The sequence below is a fragment of the Ziziphus jujuba genome, chromosome 8 (genome assembly GCF_031755915.1).
Source record: "Ziziphus jujuba cultivar Dongzao chromosome 8, ASM3175591v1".
In the NCBI taxonomy this organism is placed as follows: domain Eukaryota; kingdom Viridiplantae; phylum Streptophyta; class Magnoliopsida; order Rosales; family Rhamnaceae; genus Ziziphus; species Ziziphus jujuba.
The window spans coordinates 25,568,641-25,584,483 of record NC_083386.1 but is presented as its reverse complement, the minus strand read 5'-3'; the positions used below and the strand labels follow the sequence as shown (position 1 = coordinate 25,584,483).

The following is a 15,843-nucleotide window of genomic DNA, read 5'->3' as shown; positions in this document are numbered from 1 at the left end:
CATCGTTATCTTTGTTAAATGAACATTATAAGCCACCATTATCTTTACAATTAAAAGTCTAATGTAATAAAGAATATGCATCTATAAACATGACAAAAGGAAAGAAAAATGCATCACCACTTAGCTCATATGCTTAGTTCTTTGTTGTAAGCCTCATGAGCATACTTGTTCCTGAAGAACTCTATGTCATCTTGTGTGAAAGTCAATAGTAATCTAGCATGTAAAAACTCCATGGACTTGAGCGTAAAAATACCACAATCACCACTGCAACAAAACAATTCATACAGAAATATATTAAGGATTACATTATGCTTTACAATGCAAATTTTTTAAAAACTCCATTTTTTAATGTCGGTCATTTATTTTCTAATGCTTAGATCACTTGCATTGCAGATCACTTATTCCTATAATGGCTTCATTCTGGGAGTGACTCTGTACCTTCAAATCGTACCGTATTCAATATTAATGCATTAATGTAGCATCAACATGCATAACATTTTCTATTTTGTTCAAAATAGCAACTTACATTAATGGAAAACAAACCATCACCAATGCTTCTCTATCTCTTTATCTCTCCCTCTCTCTCTTTCTTTATTTTTGTGAGTATGTATGTGTGTGTGTGTTTGTGAGAGCTTCAAATCCTTATTTTTTTAATTTTCTCAGCAGTCATTTGCAACTATACGATCTTAAATTTTGTGCTTCAATTTTCTGCTTGGTTCATCACTTGCTCCTTTAGTGCTAAAAAAATAAAAAATCAATATTAGTAAAAAACTTAAATATTTATATATTTCTTAATTAAACTAAAATGAGTTAATTTTATTCTTGTATAATGGGTAGGTCTTATAATGTAACTCGCCTATTCTCTCAATATATCTAACTTATCAATAATTCCTCTTTCAGTTTTGATATAAAAAAAATTTTTGCGAGCCCAAGCCATAGTAGGTCTAGCATAGGATTATCATTAATAGAGGATCACATGATTCATTAAAGGGGAAGCACTTATTTATCCATAATCTTAAACTCTAAGAATAATTTGCATGCTAACTTTGTTGAGATTGGTTTGCAAAGCCAACTGGGCATAAAATTGTTTGGAAAAGGATCATAACAAATATAAGACACTAGCATATGCATAAGACGACTAACAAATAACATTAGCCTAAATGCAGAAATATGTGCCACTAAACGCATCAATGGATTTCATTTTCTTTGCAATAAACACAAATACATAAATAATATAAATATAAAACCATCCCCACCTCCAAACTATAGATCACAAATAAGCAATCATCATGATAAGTCACAAAATATCGTACATGTTAGAATTATGTTTAAGCAAATATCATTTTCAAATTAAGTTTCCGAATTACCATATTATAAACTTGGTTAGAGAGGGAGAAGAAGAAGCAGAAATAAAAGCAATAAATATAATTTGACATTTACCTGATTCTTTTGGGAACTAATGCTAGACTTTCTATCCTACAACTCTTTTTGAAACCAAGGCTGGGGGAAAAAAAGAAGCAATTCAATCTGATTCAATTGGTAAATGAGCTTTAATATTGTTTATGAAAAATATAAATCAAAAGATTTATATAAATCTAGGAAAAAAAAAAAAAACAAAGTTCACTTCTTGCAATATAGCACCTAGTTGCTTACATAAAAATTAAAAAAAAAAAAATTGTAATGAAGTTAAGCCAATAATCTAAGGTTATATCAGTACTCAATAATTTAAGTATTTATGTAAATCATCCATCTTGTATTGAAATCCCATCTAGACTCTACAGCCAAAACCACCTCATAAAAGAAATGATGCTTGTTTTCATCATTTGGGATCTTGGAAGTAACTTCCTTGTCCTGATGCAGTCAATGCACCAACCAAAGTCCACTCCTTGTATAATTCGCTGCTCAAAGAACAATCCCTCTATAAATCAATGCTTATGGGAGCCTGAGTTGCACCATTTTCACCAGTTGGTTGAAAGTAAATGAGAAATAAAACTTCAGAATAAAGAAGAAACTTCTACACAGTCCTATCAAATAGAAAAAATAATTAAAAAGGATCCCACTCTTAAAATACAAATTCAACGTACCAAAACAGGATGTCCAATTAGACTGTTCAAAACTACTGATTTACCGGCACCCTGAACATTATGAGCACCAAAAAATGTTCAAAGAAGATACATAAGGATCTCCAAACAGTTAAGAGAACAAAAAGTGTAATAAAATTGTCAAGATTTAACACTTTGCAATATAAACTAATCATCAAATAGCTCTTCACAGTTCATAAGGAAAAATATATAAAAAACTTCAATGTTTCAGAGAACCACCAATCCGAGCATTGGTACTTATAAAAAGAGGGAAAAGATCACGATATAATGGTTGGACCCATTTGATATCATTTTCCATGCGAAGACCAAGTCTACAATTCAATAAACAAAACAAGTTGCACTATCCGACTATCTCAGAAGGAAACAACATTTAATTCCTGAAAAATTGAAAATTAAAAAGAAAAAACAAAACAAAACAAAACAAAACAATACTAAAAAAGAACTCTGAAATCAAATGAGTAAGAGAAAATATAAGATGTCCTCAAGTTCGAAGCTATCTTCCGCTGCAATGACCCATTTCCTTTCTCAAGTCCTCAGTTCCTCGCCAACAAGATAAATTTTGTATGAGGAACTGACCTCAAAATCGAAGCAGTTATCAATCCTAACCACATGAACCAACATCGCCAAAGATCCAAACACAAACCAGATTTAAAGATCTATACATTAAAAAGAGAAAACCAAATCCAACCAAATTCTAATGAATCAATCTGTGCTCTCTGAAAGTATAAAGAGCCAACCACCCAAACTACTATACTAACACGAAAATGAATCAAAGCTAAGAGAGAAAAATAAAAATAAAAAATAGCATTGATAATTTATGGTATAGAAACCAGAAAAGTGGTGATAACGTAGAAAAGAAAAGCGGTGATAACGTAGAAAAGGACGAGGTTCACTCATAACATTGTCGAGAATGACAACATTTAGGAAGGTAGAGACACATCGAGAGGAACCGCTCGAACTGGAATTCTCATCAACTGTGGCGACAACGGTGGTGCGACGATGGTGGCAGCGACAAATGACAGATCGGAGTAGAGCTGACAATGGTGTGTTTCTCCTCTGTCTCTGGGTGGCAACAATGATTGAGTTTCCAAAAGGGAAAGAAAGGGAAAGTAGAAAGAAACCCTAGATGAGTCAATGGATTCGAAGGTAGAGGAAAGAAAAAAAAAAAAAAAAAAAAAAAAAGAAGTGTTTTGATAGAGAGAGAAAAAAAAAAAAAAGAACAAAAACCATTATAAAAGGGTATTTTCGTCTAGGAGAGTAAAAAGTGGGCTACTTTTTTAAAAAAAAAAAAATTACTATTTTTCAAAAATGAATTAGTGGGGTGGTTATTTTTCAAAAAAACCCTTAAACTTTTGACACAACAAAAATACAACAGGCCTTCGGAAGCCCAATGCAAGGAGTTCTTATCCTACTTTTCAATGCATTTACAACTGTTAAGTGCATCTGTCTCCACTATCACACTATCACTGTAAGTGGTTTGTTATATAGATATAGTTGACTAATCATGTACATTATAATCTCTTATCGGAAACTAAATAATTTTTATAAAATATAAGATTGTGAGTGTTTTATCATCAAATTGACAAATAAAAAGCTTTATTTCTCTGCTCTTTCTCTTCGAACATATTGTTACTTATATTCAATATATATTAAGTAATATAATTTATGCTTGTTTAATTTACTTTCATAGAAAATAAACACTTTATTTTTATTTTTTAAATAGTTTATTATAAATATTAATTTTGTTTTTTATAAACAATAATTTAACTTCAGACTCCCCCACCCTAGCATTCCTGACTTCGCTCCTGTGACCATTGCTCCCGAGAGCACCAAGAAATGGGATTGTACCCAAAAAATACAATGTAAACACTCGTGGACGACAAACAACATTGGAGAGCAAACAGGTTTCATAAGGAATGAATCTTAAAATATCTCAAATATCTGATTTTATATGTTGTAATCTTTTATCATTTATTACCTTAAAAATATTCTTGGATCTGTATAAATATAATTGATCGTCAATAAGAAAAGTAGCCGCCAAGATTGTATTATATATCTTCTACTCTGCTAGACCATAGATTATATCATATGTCTAATTTAGGGACCGTAGAGGAAAGCAGTAATGGTATCAGTGGCCTTTGCTCCATGGCATTTGACAAGATTGGTAGAATAACCAAATGAAATAACAAATTTGCCCAGCTGTTATACCGTGGCCTGGTTAATCGAGCAATGTATACATAGTTGGGAGTTAAAAACAGAGCTTTATTAGGTGCAAAAACTGAGATATCAATAATATGGAAAAAGAAATCCTTAATTGTTGTACACACGCTAAATTATAAGATAGATTTATTTAGTGGATAAATATTTCTTTTTTGAAAATATAAAAAAAAAATGAAATATACATTGAAAAGCAAATTACTAATCAAGACTAAATACCTCTATGCGTATACAAAAATAAGAAATAAAAAAATAAAATAAAATAAACTCTTAAGATTGTTTATTTAAGTTGTCCCAGTAATTCTTCTCCCACATTTCGACTTGTTTAATAGAATTCGTTTGTTTTCGGAGGAAGGCATTAAGAGATGAAGGAGCATAAGGAGGAGGAATGGTGCAAGGACCACTTTCTGCAGGACCCTTTACCATAGATTCCATCATAAACTTTTTGGTTAGTCCTTGCGCAAAGCAAGCCATTGCCTCGGAACAGAGCCCTATAGCTTTTCGAGGGACAGTAGGCTTGAACTGCAAGAGCTTAGCATATTCATTTAAAACATGAAACATATAATCATACACATTCTCCATCTTAAGTTCCTCTTGGATGAACTGGCTCGCAGCTTTTCCCATGGCTTGTGCCTGAAAAGAAAAAAATATATGTGAATAATATTGGAACACTAAGAAAAAAGGTTTATAATAAAAATAATTACTTGGATTATAGTAATAGCCTAATTGATAAATTATTTACCTTTTGCTTGTGTGAATTGCCCCAGTCAACAGCAAACTTAATGGATCTGCATTTATCATCCTCTTTTATGGGCCAATAGTGCTGAACTGGCATCAAACTTCGAGTGAAGAAATCATAGTAGTGGGGCTTTACTACAAGCGTTACAGAATCACAGGCTAGGATGTACTTTTCACTGACAGACCAAGCTGACCCTTCAATGTAGATCTTATACCTTCATCAATCGGAAGTGTAAAACAATTAGTTAATAAAGCAGATTAAAATTACCGATTAAGATAAATGGCAATCGAGATTAGAAAAAAGTTCTAAAGGAAAAGCATTGAAAGTTAGGATGATTTTAAATTACCTATGAATGCATTGGTTTGCCAAATCTGATCGTTTGTACCCTTCCTTAGATTCTCGTAACCAATCCTGAAATTTCATTCAATATTATATGTTTTACTAATTTAATTTTTAGTTGTTTTAGTCTTTTAGAAAGGTGTAACAAGAATGTACAATTTTACTAATTTAATTTTTAGTTGTTTTAGTCTTTTAGAAAGGTGTAACAAGAATGTACAATGTTTTTTTTCTTTTTTTTCTTTTTTCGTAATAAAAAGTACTATGTTTTATATATAACTAAAAAAAAATTATGAAAACTAAAATAATTGAAAAGATTCACTAATTTTAAAAGTATAAATATTTTGCACAGCTTTCCTGATGCTTTTTCGAAAAAGGACTATATATTCTTTTCCTGTTTTTCAGCTTTATATACCTTTTTTCTGTTAAAAAAGAAATAAAAAAAATAAAAAATAAAGCTGGATAACAGGGAAAAGTATCAGGATGGTTTTTGTTTACTCAACAGGAACATTATTGATTATTCCACCATCAACTAGAAGTAATGAAAGCAATGGCTCAAAGTTGGTGCCAAACCAATCAGCAACTTTTGGTTACAACTTTTTTGAAGTCCAATTGCAAGTTGTGGTTCATTAAAAAATTAAAATAGAACTAGGAATAGTACCTGCGCATAGACACGAGCATTCCAGTCCTGTTGGTCTGAGACATTACATTTGAGAAGGTCTTTCCTGGTTGCAGCAACGGCTGGATTTCCTTTCCAATAAGCGTAAGGTTCTCTATCCACCCATTTTCTCCTCCTATTTCCTTCTTCCAAGTCCTTCAGTAATTCCTCCCAAGGCTTTATGCTGATCTCAGGCCTAGAAAAGGAGAAAATCAACGTCTACCATTAACTTGCTTAGGAATTTTGAACTTTTTTTACAAAATTATTGGTTATTATTTCTTTAATTGTCTTCCATGTGTTTCTTCATTCATGCTTCCAAACTTGTACCATTCAAAATGTCAAAAAGATTTAATTGTGGTCCAAAAGATATTTCCTAATTAAAAAAATACAAAGATATAAAATCCGCAATCTTATATTATTTTGTTATAAAAATAAATAAATAAATATATATATATATATATATATATATAATTTGTACGAAAATTTTTCACATCATAAGCTTTGACAAAACGTATCAGAAGACTAATAATGTTACTTTACTTGGAGGATATGGAAAGGTTTTAGGCCTTACCAGCCCCAAAATGACCAATCAGGGAAGACAATATCGAGCGTCTTATCATCCCCACAGTACCGAAACAATGGTGGTGGAGCCGTGGCATTGGGCCCACTATAATCCCTTGATAGAACCACGGGCCAATCAACGCAATCAAACATCAGCTCCAGATCAGGCACTTTCCCTGGGTATCTCCGTAGCAACTGTAGAATCCCCCACAGGGTAAAAACGTCTCTGGTTTGAAAGGCCCTATGATATTTCTCCACGTAAGCTTTACCATTTACGATCACCAATTTAAAGTTAGCCGTCCGTTTGGCGCTCTCTAACATCTCCCTTGTTATGCCAGTGTGGGTCCAAGGCCTCAGATCTTCGTGGATCCATCTGAAGTAGTCAGGACAAGTTGGGGGTGCTGGACGGTTGGGATCTTCATCCGGGAGAACAGTGGTTGGGTAACTTGAAGGGCAGGTTCGAGTGAGGTTGTATGCAGTACAGTTGAGTGGAATTTCGATATTCTTACGAGGCTTTTTAGGGATTTCAGAGGTGGACACTTGGGGTGTTTTGGTAGTTAAAACTGGTCCGGAAGCTGGACCACCTAGAGACTGAGACACAGAGCACAATCTTAGAGGCAAAGTCAAAAACGACGTATCGATGCCTAATCGCAATCAATACTCTTTTTTGGTAAAGTAATTTATACTTTTTAGTCAGAAATTTTATCATGCTACTTAAAAATAAAAAATAAAAAAAAAAGTCACACAGCATAAAGAAATTCCTCTCTGTTCGGGAAGTTTCAAGATTTGACACTCCATGTGAAAAATGTCAATAATTTAAATCGTTCATTCAAAAAGTACTGTAAATTAATGCATTCATTTTTCCATATAAATAAAATAAATATTTTACCATTTAAAATAAATCCGTGCATTCAAAAAATACTGCCCTGTATAACATAAAACGTTCATTCAAAAAATATTAAATTAATGCATTCATTTTTCCAGAGATTATCTAAAGGAACAAAATTTTGAAGCTGTTTCATTTTCATGACATCACAAAATATGCACACACCACATGCACAATTTTTTTTCTTTTTTTCTTTTTTAAATATCGAAACTAATTTTTATTTTTATATCAAATATATATTTTAATTTTTATAAATCATTATACATAAAGAAATAAAAAATAAAAACATACTTAATCTAAATGTACCCTTTTAGATATTTTATCTAAATGATTAAAAGGTGGAGTCTCGGGTAACAAGCGGTTTTCTTTGATAACGATACAGATATTTTATCTAAAATCCCTAAAATGTCTAAAATATCTAAATGATTTACTATGCTTTCATTTTTGTCCCTGAAAAAAAAAATTAAAAAAGAAGAAGATAAATTTCAATGAATAAGAGGTGGTCTCTCGGGAAATAAGATGCTTACATTGATAATGTTTTAGATATTTTATCTAAAATCCCTAAATTATCTAAATGATTTTATAATGTTCTTATCTTTGTCCTTACTAAATTCAATGAGTAAGAGGTAGTTTCAGGTAATAAAAGGTTTACTTTGATAATGTTTTAGATATTTTATCTAAAAGCCCTAAAATTTCTAAATGGTGTAAGATGATTTTATTTTTATAAATCATTTTTAAGGAAGAAGAAGAAGAAGACAAAACTCAATGAATAAGCGGTAGCCTCGAGTAAAACATATTTTATCTAAAATGGTAAAATAATCAGCAAAAGAAAAAATGTAATTTCAGATGTAAGGTTAGTCCAGGCTGTCCAGCTGTAAGTTAATTTTCCACACTATATACATCATAAATAAAGTCTACCCCTTTTTAAATTAAAAATTATTATAATTCCCCAAAAAAATTAAAGAAGGAATTGCGGGCCTAAAAGGCGGGTCCCACGTGCATGATTGCATGAATAGCGCCGCACAACACGTGTCCATACAGGACTTCCTCTTCCTCAGGAAAAAGTAAAGAGGTTTGCCGACGCCCATGGCGTACGTTAAGACAGGAATCTTCTTCTTAACGCAACGACGTCGGATTTCATTATGTTTTTAAACCTGCTTTTCTGGCTCCTAAGTAGTTTTCCATTTTTAACTCTCAACTTATTATAATAACCCAGAAATAGAGGAAAAACATTTAAATGCACATAAAAACAATAACAATTAAACAACTAAAAACTTACAGTGGTGGTGCCGAGTAAGCGCGTGGAGACAAACGCGCCGACCAGGAGGATGAATAAGAACAAGAAGATAGCAGAGGACTTGGCAGTGTACTTCATAATTTGCTTCCACATATTGTCTGTGAAATTACAAGATAGCCCTGACCCGTATCTCAAGTACCCCTTGTATCCCTGCACGCCGTTCGTCTCTCTCATTTCTTCAAAGACAAAAACCAAGACAATTGCTTTCTTATTCACCAAAAAAAAAAGACAATTGCCTTTCTTTCTACTTTGTCTGACAAAATGTGACTGCCTTGTCGGAAAATCACATTTCAATGATTTTCATCAACCGGGTCACTGTTGCGTATCCCACCAGTTGGATCATCGGATCCCAATTTCCTCAATCGGGTTTTGGTTCAAGATTTGGCAATTCTTTACTCTGTTTTATGGGATAAGAGTATAAGAATATACTAAAACCAGAGAGAAAAAGAAGGTATATACGGACAGAAAAAAAAAAAAAAAAGTTAGCAAAAGATGAGTGGAAAACAGATCGCAGGGTTTTGCCAGATGGATTTGGAAAAAGGTTAAGGGATCGGAGGAAAAGGAGAGGTTTAAGGGTTGGCGAGAGAGAGAGAGAGAGAGAGAGAAGCGGTGACTAGCAGTATCAACTATCAAGAGGAAACGTTTCGGTTTTGTTGAATCTTGTGAGCATGTCTGTGACTGTCTGTCTGTATGTATGTATGTATGTATGTATGTATGGTTTTGCTTTTGGCCTTTTTGGTCTTTTTTTGTTTTTAGATTAATTAAATGTATTTTTTTAGTCGGGAATGATAAGAATAGTAGAGAAAGGAAGGAAATTACAGAGAGTCAAGGTTTTGGCGGTGTGAACAGTATGAGGTGGAAATGAGGAAACGAAGGGAGCCAAAAGTGGGAGTGAGTGTAGAAATGTCCCCACTTTGGGCTGTTTCTGCGTGAATCGTTAGACAAATGTTTAGTTTCATTTTTGGGGGTTTGGTCGTGTGTGGTTGGTCCGTCTCCAGCAACTTTTAGAAATTGATCAATAACCATGCAGAAATTATGCTATGCGTTACATAAACATTATGGCTTTTGATTTTTTTTTTTTTGACTAATAAAAAGTAAATATAGTAAATATCAAAAAAAAATATAGTCAACAAACTCGACATTGAAAAAGCTAAAATAAGTATTTGAGTCGTTTAAGTGCATGGTAATTAATGTCCCCACGGTTTTAGGTATTCTTGATACATATCCTTCGGCAAATTTTTTTTTTACTTTTTTTTCCCCCCCTCAAAAACCTTCAGCAAAGTTTGAAAACAGAAAAAGAAAACCTTCTGGAAAGTTATAGAACTTTTTAGTCAATTTCTAGCAATTAACAAAATTAAATGAGCGTTTGGTTGGACTTTTTAATATCATTTTAAGAGCATTTACTATCGCAGAATATGCATTTTCGGGCAATACATATTTTGGGTATCTACAAGATAAAAGTTATCAAATTTATTGTTAGTAAACAGATTTTTAATGTATAAACAAGCAACCTTTATAGCTTAGGCTGTTTACCAGATACAGTGCATCGTGAAAGGGCAACCCATGGACGCATCTATGGCCTAACCAAATGGGACAAGAAAGGTCATTTCTTATCCATCTTCCTGTGAGGACATACTTTCCCCAAGTTTAATTAATTTCCTCTTTTTTCACAAGAAAAATCCAAGTTGTTTCTTTCTTTTTTCTGTGGTTTATAATATATATGTGTGACAAATACCCAAGCTAGGATGGACTAATTAATTGCTTGAAATGTTTGCAAAAACAAAGATTTATGGGGAAAAAAATTAAATAAACGAGTTTCAGCATCCAATTTTTAACAGGATTGGACATCAAGGGCCTATTCTTTTTTTTGGTAAATAGAAATTCATTGTCAAAGGCACAAAAAGCCTCCAAATAAGGAGGAATTACAAAGAGAGGCCACCTCCAAGCATGTCGGTGGCCAAAATGTTCAAAAGATCTCCTGGGAAAGAATCAAAACAACCATAACATTGACACAGCAAGTTGTCATGTAAAGCCAGGCTGCAGCGATATTGGAGGACCTATAGTTCCAAGAGATAGACCAGTTGCAATTGGCAAAATAAGACCTAAAAAGACTGAAATCGTTTCTGGTAGTTCAAGCTGCAGGATCCTCCAGATCAGAGATGCCCTTGACCACGAAAGAAGAGTCAGAAGACCAGCAAATCTTGTTTTGCTTCCAATCTGCTGTTAAATTTGCTGCCCTGACGATAACTTTAAGTTCAGCTTCCAGAGGAGAATTACAATTAATCACCTTAGACGCAAGGAAAAGAAGATTTTCTTTACAATCTCTGGAAACGAAAGCAATTCCAATATTTTCAAAAGCTGTTAATAACATGGTAGGAGAACTTCAATTCTCTTTGATATTTTCAATTTTTAAAATCAAATTATACATTAATGTTACTATAGTTGAAAAAGAAATAAACATTAGAACTGTTACAAAGAAGTTTGCTGCATTAAAAGAAAAAAATACTATTTATCATTTTTATGAAAAATCATAAATAAAATTTCTATATCAAAAAATAATTCAAATGTTATTATTAAAACCTATATTTTTAAAATTTTAAAAAATAATAATAAGATTAAATATTTTAATTAAAATGTTATCATCACCGACAACAATAAATAGTAAAATTTATTAAAACATTGTAAACGGAAAGTAAAAGTAAACGCATTTTCTCAGATCAAGCAATGTTCCATTAATTAATTTGTCAATATTTTTGAATTTTTATTGTTTAAAAAAAGAATATTATTTATACTTTACCTACCTCGAAGAATTAAAATCACACACGTTTATTAATTAACGTGTAAATCTGATGGGACTCGTGGATGAAAATTGCAAACCAGCGACTGCCTCTGCATTCTCCTGATCATGTGCCTTTCACATGATCGAGAGACAACAGTAGATATTTTGCGCAATTTCGGGAACATTTTATTTCTAGATAACTGACGTGGCGCAGTGCCAACCATCCATATGCCAGTTTCCTGAGCGACATGGATGTAAGGACCCCATAAAATATTAATATAAATTGAATCACCCTTGTGGTAATATTCAACTTTTGCGGTGTCACATGCATATTGTAAGTTATAACTCACTGCTTGAAGCCTTTAAAGATTTACTATTTTGCAAAAACAAACAATAGCAGGGATTTTTTTAGTCAACAAAAAAATAAATAAATAAATAAAAGTAGGCACCAATCAAACAGCTCTAAGGTGAAAGCAATGAATTGCCCTTTTGTTCCACATTCAAATTTCTCCACTCCAATAATAATAATAATAATAATTAATGGATCATAAACTCTGGTCAAATTCCATTGCATCGACGGAAGTCCATTAAATATTTAATATAGCAATGTACTAAGGCCAATTATAATCGAATTTAATCGATATTAAAAATATATATATTTTAATTCATGGAGCAAAACTAACCGTAAAACCATGGTTGTTATGGTATCGCTCAAGAACACAAGTGTATCTTATTTATTGATTTATTTATTTTTGCTTCCAGATCCACAACTTGTTTTAAACAAATTAAGTGCCACAATATCCATTTAACCCCCAGTATTGCATATTGCAATACATATCATTGACTTAAAAAAAAAAAAAAAAGGAGAAGATATTAAATGAGAGTAGGAGTCTCCCTACCTAGAGTACTATAGTATAAGATTGCTAGCTTGACCATTTTTGGATGATTACGATGACTTTTGCATAGCTAGGTAAATTTTTTAACCACAAGATCGGCTACCTTTTTAAACTATTCAAATTATCCATTTATCCTTAACATTCTTCTTTAAAATATTAATTTTTGCTACTTAACATTTTTATTAAGTTGATTCAGAATATATATTTATATATTTGTTTTATATTTTTTCTCTTCTTTTTTAGAAGCCTCATATTGTTTGAATCCCCGCTAAAATCTTTTCTCTTAAAATCATTATAACCGTGATCATTGTGCTAGCAAAGAAGCCTAACAAATCATGACCCTATTTCTTATCCCAATAATTGTTTTTATTTTTAAAATATGACATAATAATTCCTGATGCCCATTTCGAAGAGACAGAACACAGACGAGAATTACATGTTTCTTTTCCTTCTTTCTTTCCTTGTACTCTTTCTTTATGTCAATTTTCCAATTTTCGCAGCTTTTGAAGAGAATATCTATCATTTGATATCCAATCCGCAGAGAGAGAGGATATGTTAATATGCAATTTCTCAGGAACATCACAAATGCATAAAACCATCAAAAACTTTAAAATTTTGAGCAACGGTCTCAGCACTTAAAAAAGAAAAAGAAAGTCAACATGATCAACGCTCGTAAAATGTACAAGACTTTTCAATTAAGTGGCCCCACTAATCTATTGACCAACCCTAGCTAGTTGTATGTAAGGGGGAGAAAAAAAAGTTAGTTTCTTTTGCATGATAGAGTAACCATACTCTGACCAACGCTTGACTAATTACTATCTTTCTGTCACTAATTCATAGATTTTTTTTCCTAACAGCTTGTTTGTTTGTTTTTTTTTTTTTTTTTCCTGAAAGCAGCAAGAAAGCAGATTCGTTAAAGTGATTCAGTTCTTTGTCCCTTTTTTTTTTTTTTTTTTTTTTTTCTTTTCTGAAAATCTTTTACAGTTTTAAAGCGTGAACTTCTTTTTCTGTGTCAACCTGCAAAGTATTACAGGAAAAACAAAAGCTACTCCGCTTCAGAGCTCGAAGTTTAAGACATGAGCATGACATAATAAAAAATAAAAAAAAATGTTTTGATGCCTGGTTTATATATTTAATATATTTTCGTATGAATCTAATTCTCTTTTTGTAACTAAGCCTCTAGAATAACTTTACGTACCCAATACATAACAATCAAGTAATGAAATTCACCAAAAAGATGTGATAGAAGGTCAAAATAATCTTTTAGCAAACCCGACAAAACATGAAGCAATGGAGGTTTCGAAATAATTAAAAAATATAGGTATGTTTAATAAGCAAGAGGTCCTACATGTCGTATAGAAATGGGAATGAAATTATGGAATTTGAATTGTGAGTGTCGTTCATCATTCCACGAAGAGCGTGACCAAAAATTGTAATTAAATTTTGGTACAAAAATTGCAGAAGAAGAAGAGGATTATAACAAACATTGGAGGCAATTTTTTTTTTTTTTTTTTTTAAAAAGTCACTCTTTCCAATTCCACGCGTGAACCTCTCCTTCTCATGTTTTTCTCGAATTCCAAAACCCCAAAACAGCTCATCTCTATCAATATAAGTATAACCGTTTAGTTATCATTCTAGACACCAATGCAAGACCTCTCTGTTTCTTTTGGTCCAGAAAACAGAGCCACTCTTTAATATTATAAACATAATATATTGCTGTCCAGCTAGTAAGTAGAAAGCAAGCTCGCTCTTTCTCTCTCTCTCTCTAGTTAGTCTTCATATTGTCGAGCTTTGGTCGCTGGAGAAACTATGTCTGTAAGTCTCTCCATCTCTTATACAAACATATATCGAAACACATATTTCATGCATGCAGTAAATATAATGAATTTAGATTTTGAAAATGCTGAGTGTTTTTCCAGATGGTGGAGGTGAGAGTTCCAAATCTTGACTGCCAAGGCTGTGCTTCCAAGCTGAAGAAAGCACTTTTGAAAGTCAAAGGTCAGCATGTATATATATATATATATGTTTGTTATTACTATACATATATATACACGCCACTCTTTTCTTTACAATTTTGATTCTGCTTTGTCCAACTTGTTTGTATGGTTGAAAGATTTGAGCATACCGTACATGTTTTAACCGTTAGAAATCCCTTCTCCACAACCAATGTCTCAAATGTCTGCGGACACCTAATAGGAGGCGGCCCGAGAGTTCGTGAAATGGGCTTACAGAATGGGCTTTAAGCCTGTCTTGGAGTGTAAGGCCATAAATGGGAAACCCATTTTGAAAGACCAGCATTTTGGGCCTTTATAAATTGTGTCAACAGAAAATAAGAGGATATTCCGTTTGTTTCCGTAGAAAATCTTCAAGAATTCTCATGGCATTTACCCTTTTCCAAAATTCTTTATTTCCAGAATTAGCATGAACGGACACTACAAGTTAGAAGTGAAAAAAGAAACCATTTGCAATGACTTTATTTTGACCACTTGAATAAAAAAATAAATGTACAGACAAAACAAAAGCTCTGTTTTATTTCTTTTTCTTTTATTCATTATTATTATTATTTTGTACGTTTTGATTTTTGTTATATCCGAGAAGCTTAATATTGCTATTTCCAGGTGCAGAAGAGGTGGAAATAGAGATGGAGACGCAGAAAATAACAGTGAGAGGGTACGCTTTAGAAGAAAAGAAAGTGATAAAGGCAATTAAACGTGCTGGTAAAGCAGCAGAGCCATGGCCATTTCCAGGATATTCTCACTTTGCGTCATTCTACAAGTACCCTACCTACATTGTCAACCAATATTATGACACTCACAAAAATGGTGCTTCATCTGGTGTACACACTTTCTTCCACACACCCTCTGTATATTCTGTCGCTGTGGCTTCCGACGAAGCCATTGCTTCACTTTTTAGTGACGACAATCCACATGCTTGTACTATTATGTGACCATTAATTCCTTCTTAATCTTCCTTTTTTAAAAAAATTTTTTATTCAATGTTTTAGCGACTTACGACTCTGTTCTTTATTTGAGCTCCCTTGGCCTTGTTTAAAACTTTATAATCTGTTCTATTACACATGTTCTTTAATAATCTGTTTCATTATTAATTCTTATATAATTTGAAACTAATTGAAAAAGTATCTTTGTATTAGAATATGTTATTTATTTACTTTTTACATGAATGTGCATAACATATACGTCTCCGCTGCTAAAGCAATTCTCAGATTAATAAACTATAATGTTGACGCTCTTAACGTGAAAAAGAAGAAAAAAAAACTGACGATCATCTTGGGAGTATATGCAAGGTTGTTTTTGTTGAAGTTATGCATTGGATATATTTGTGGATATAGTTTTTTAGTTATATATTAAGGTT

General features: G+C 32.4%; 2 protein-coding genes and 1 long non-coding RNA gene across 3 annotated transcripts; 2 read left to right on the top strand and 1 right to left on the bottom strand.

Annotated features, from left to right (window-relative positions):
• Positions 1 to 4,431: 4,431 nt before the first annotated feature.
• Positions 4,432 to 9,797, bottom strand: LOC107414489 (uncharacterized). Its single transcript, XM_016022617.4, has 6 exons — positions 8,779 to 9,797; positions 6,624 to 7,204; positions 6,056 to 6,248; positions 5,405 to 5,469; positions 5,062 to 5,272; positions 4,432 to 4,952 (listed from the first exon to the last, which is right to left on the bottom strand). The coding sequence occupies exons 1-6, from the start codon at positions 8,968 to 8,970 to the stop codon at positions 4,590 to 4,592; spliced, it is 1,605 nt and encodes a 534-aa protein (XP_015878103.3). The 5' UTR covers positions 8,971 to 9,797; the 3' UTR covers positions 4,432 to 4,589.
• LOC132805014 (uncharacterized) lies at positions 5,415 to 5,891 on the top strand. The gene is made up of 2 exons (XR_009640409.1): positions 5,415 to 5,536; positions 5,598 to 5,891. It is a non-coding gene; the product is annotated as an uncharacterized LOC132805014 (long non-coding RNA).
• A 4,305-nt stretch (positions 9,798 to 14,102) lies between the features above and the next one.
• LOC107414487 (heavy metal-associated isoprenylated plant protein 31) lies at positions 14,103 to 15,572 on the top strand. The gene is made up of 3 exons (XM_048470490.2): positions 14,103 to 14,286; positions 14,391 to 14,469; positions 15,090 to 15,572. Exons 1-3 carry the CDS (start codon positions 14,281 to 14,283, stop codon positions 15,416 to 15,418), a joined length of 414 nt encoding a protein of 137 aa, XP_048326447.1. The 5' UTR covers positions 14,103 to 14,280; the 3' UTR covers positions 15,419 to 15,572.
• Positions 15,573 to 15,843: the final 271 nt, after the last annotated feature.

Excerpts from the sequence above, each read along its gene's own strand:
- LOC107414489 (XM_016022617.4), bottom strand. The coding sequence starts at position 8,970 with ATGAGAGAGACGAACGGCGTGCAGGGATACAAGGGGTACTTGAGATAC. Across the intron at positions 6,249-6,623 it reads GATTGGTCATTTTGGGGCTG|GCCTGAGATCAGCATAAAGC; the intron begins GTAAGGCCTAAA and ends CTCCTTTTCTAG. Across the intron at positions 5,273-5,404 it reads GCAAACCAATGCATTCATAG|GTATAAGATCTACATTGAAG; the intron begins GTAATTTAAAAT and ends CGATTGATGAAG.
- LOC107414487 (XM_048470490.2), top strand. Across the intron at positions 14,470-15,089 it reads AGCACTTTTGAAAGTCAAAG|GTGCAGAAGAGGTGGAAATA; the intron begins GTCAGCATGTAT and ends TGCTATTTCCAG.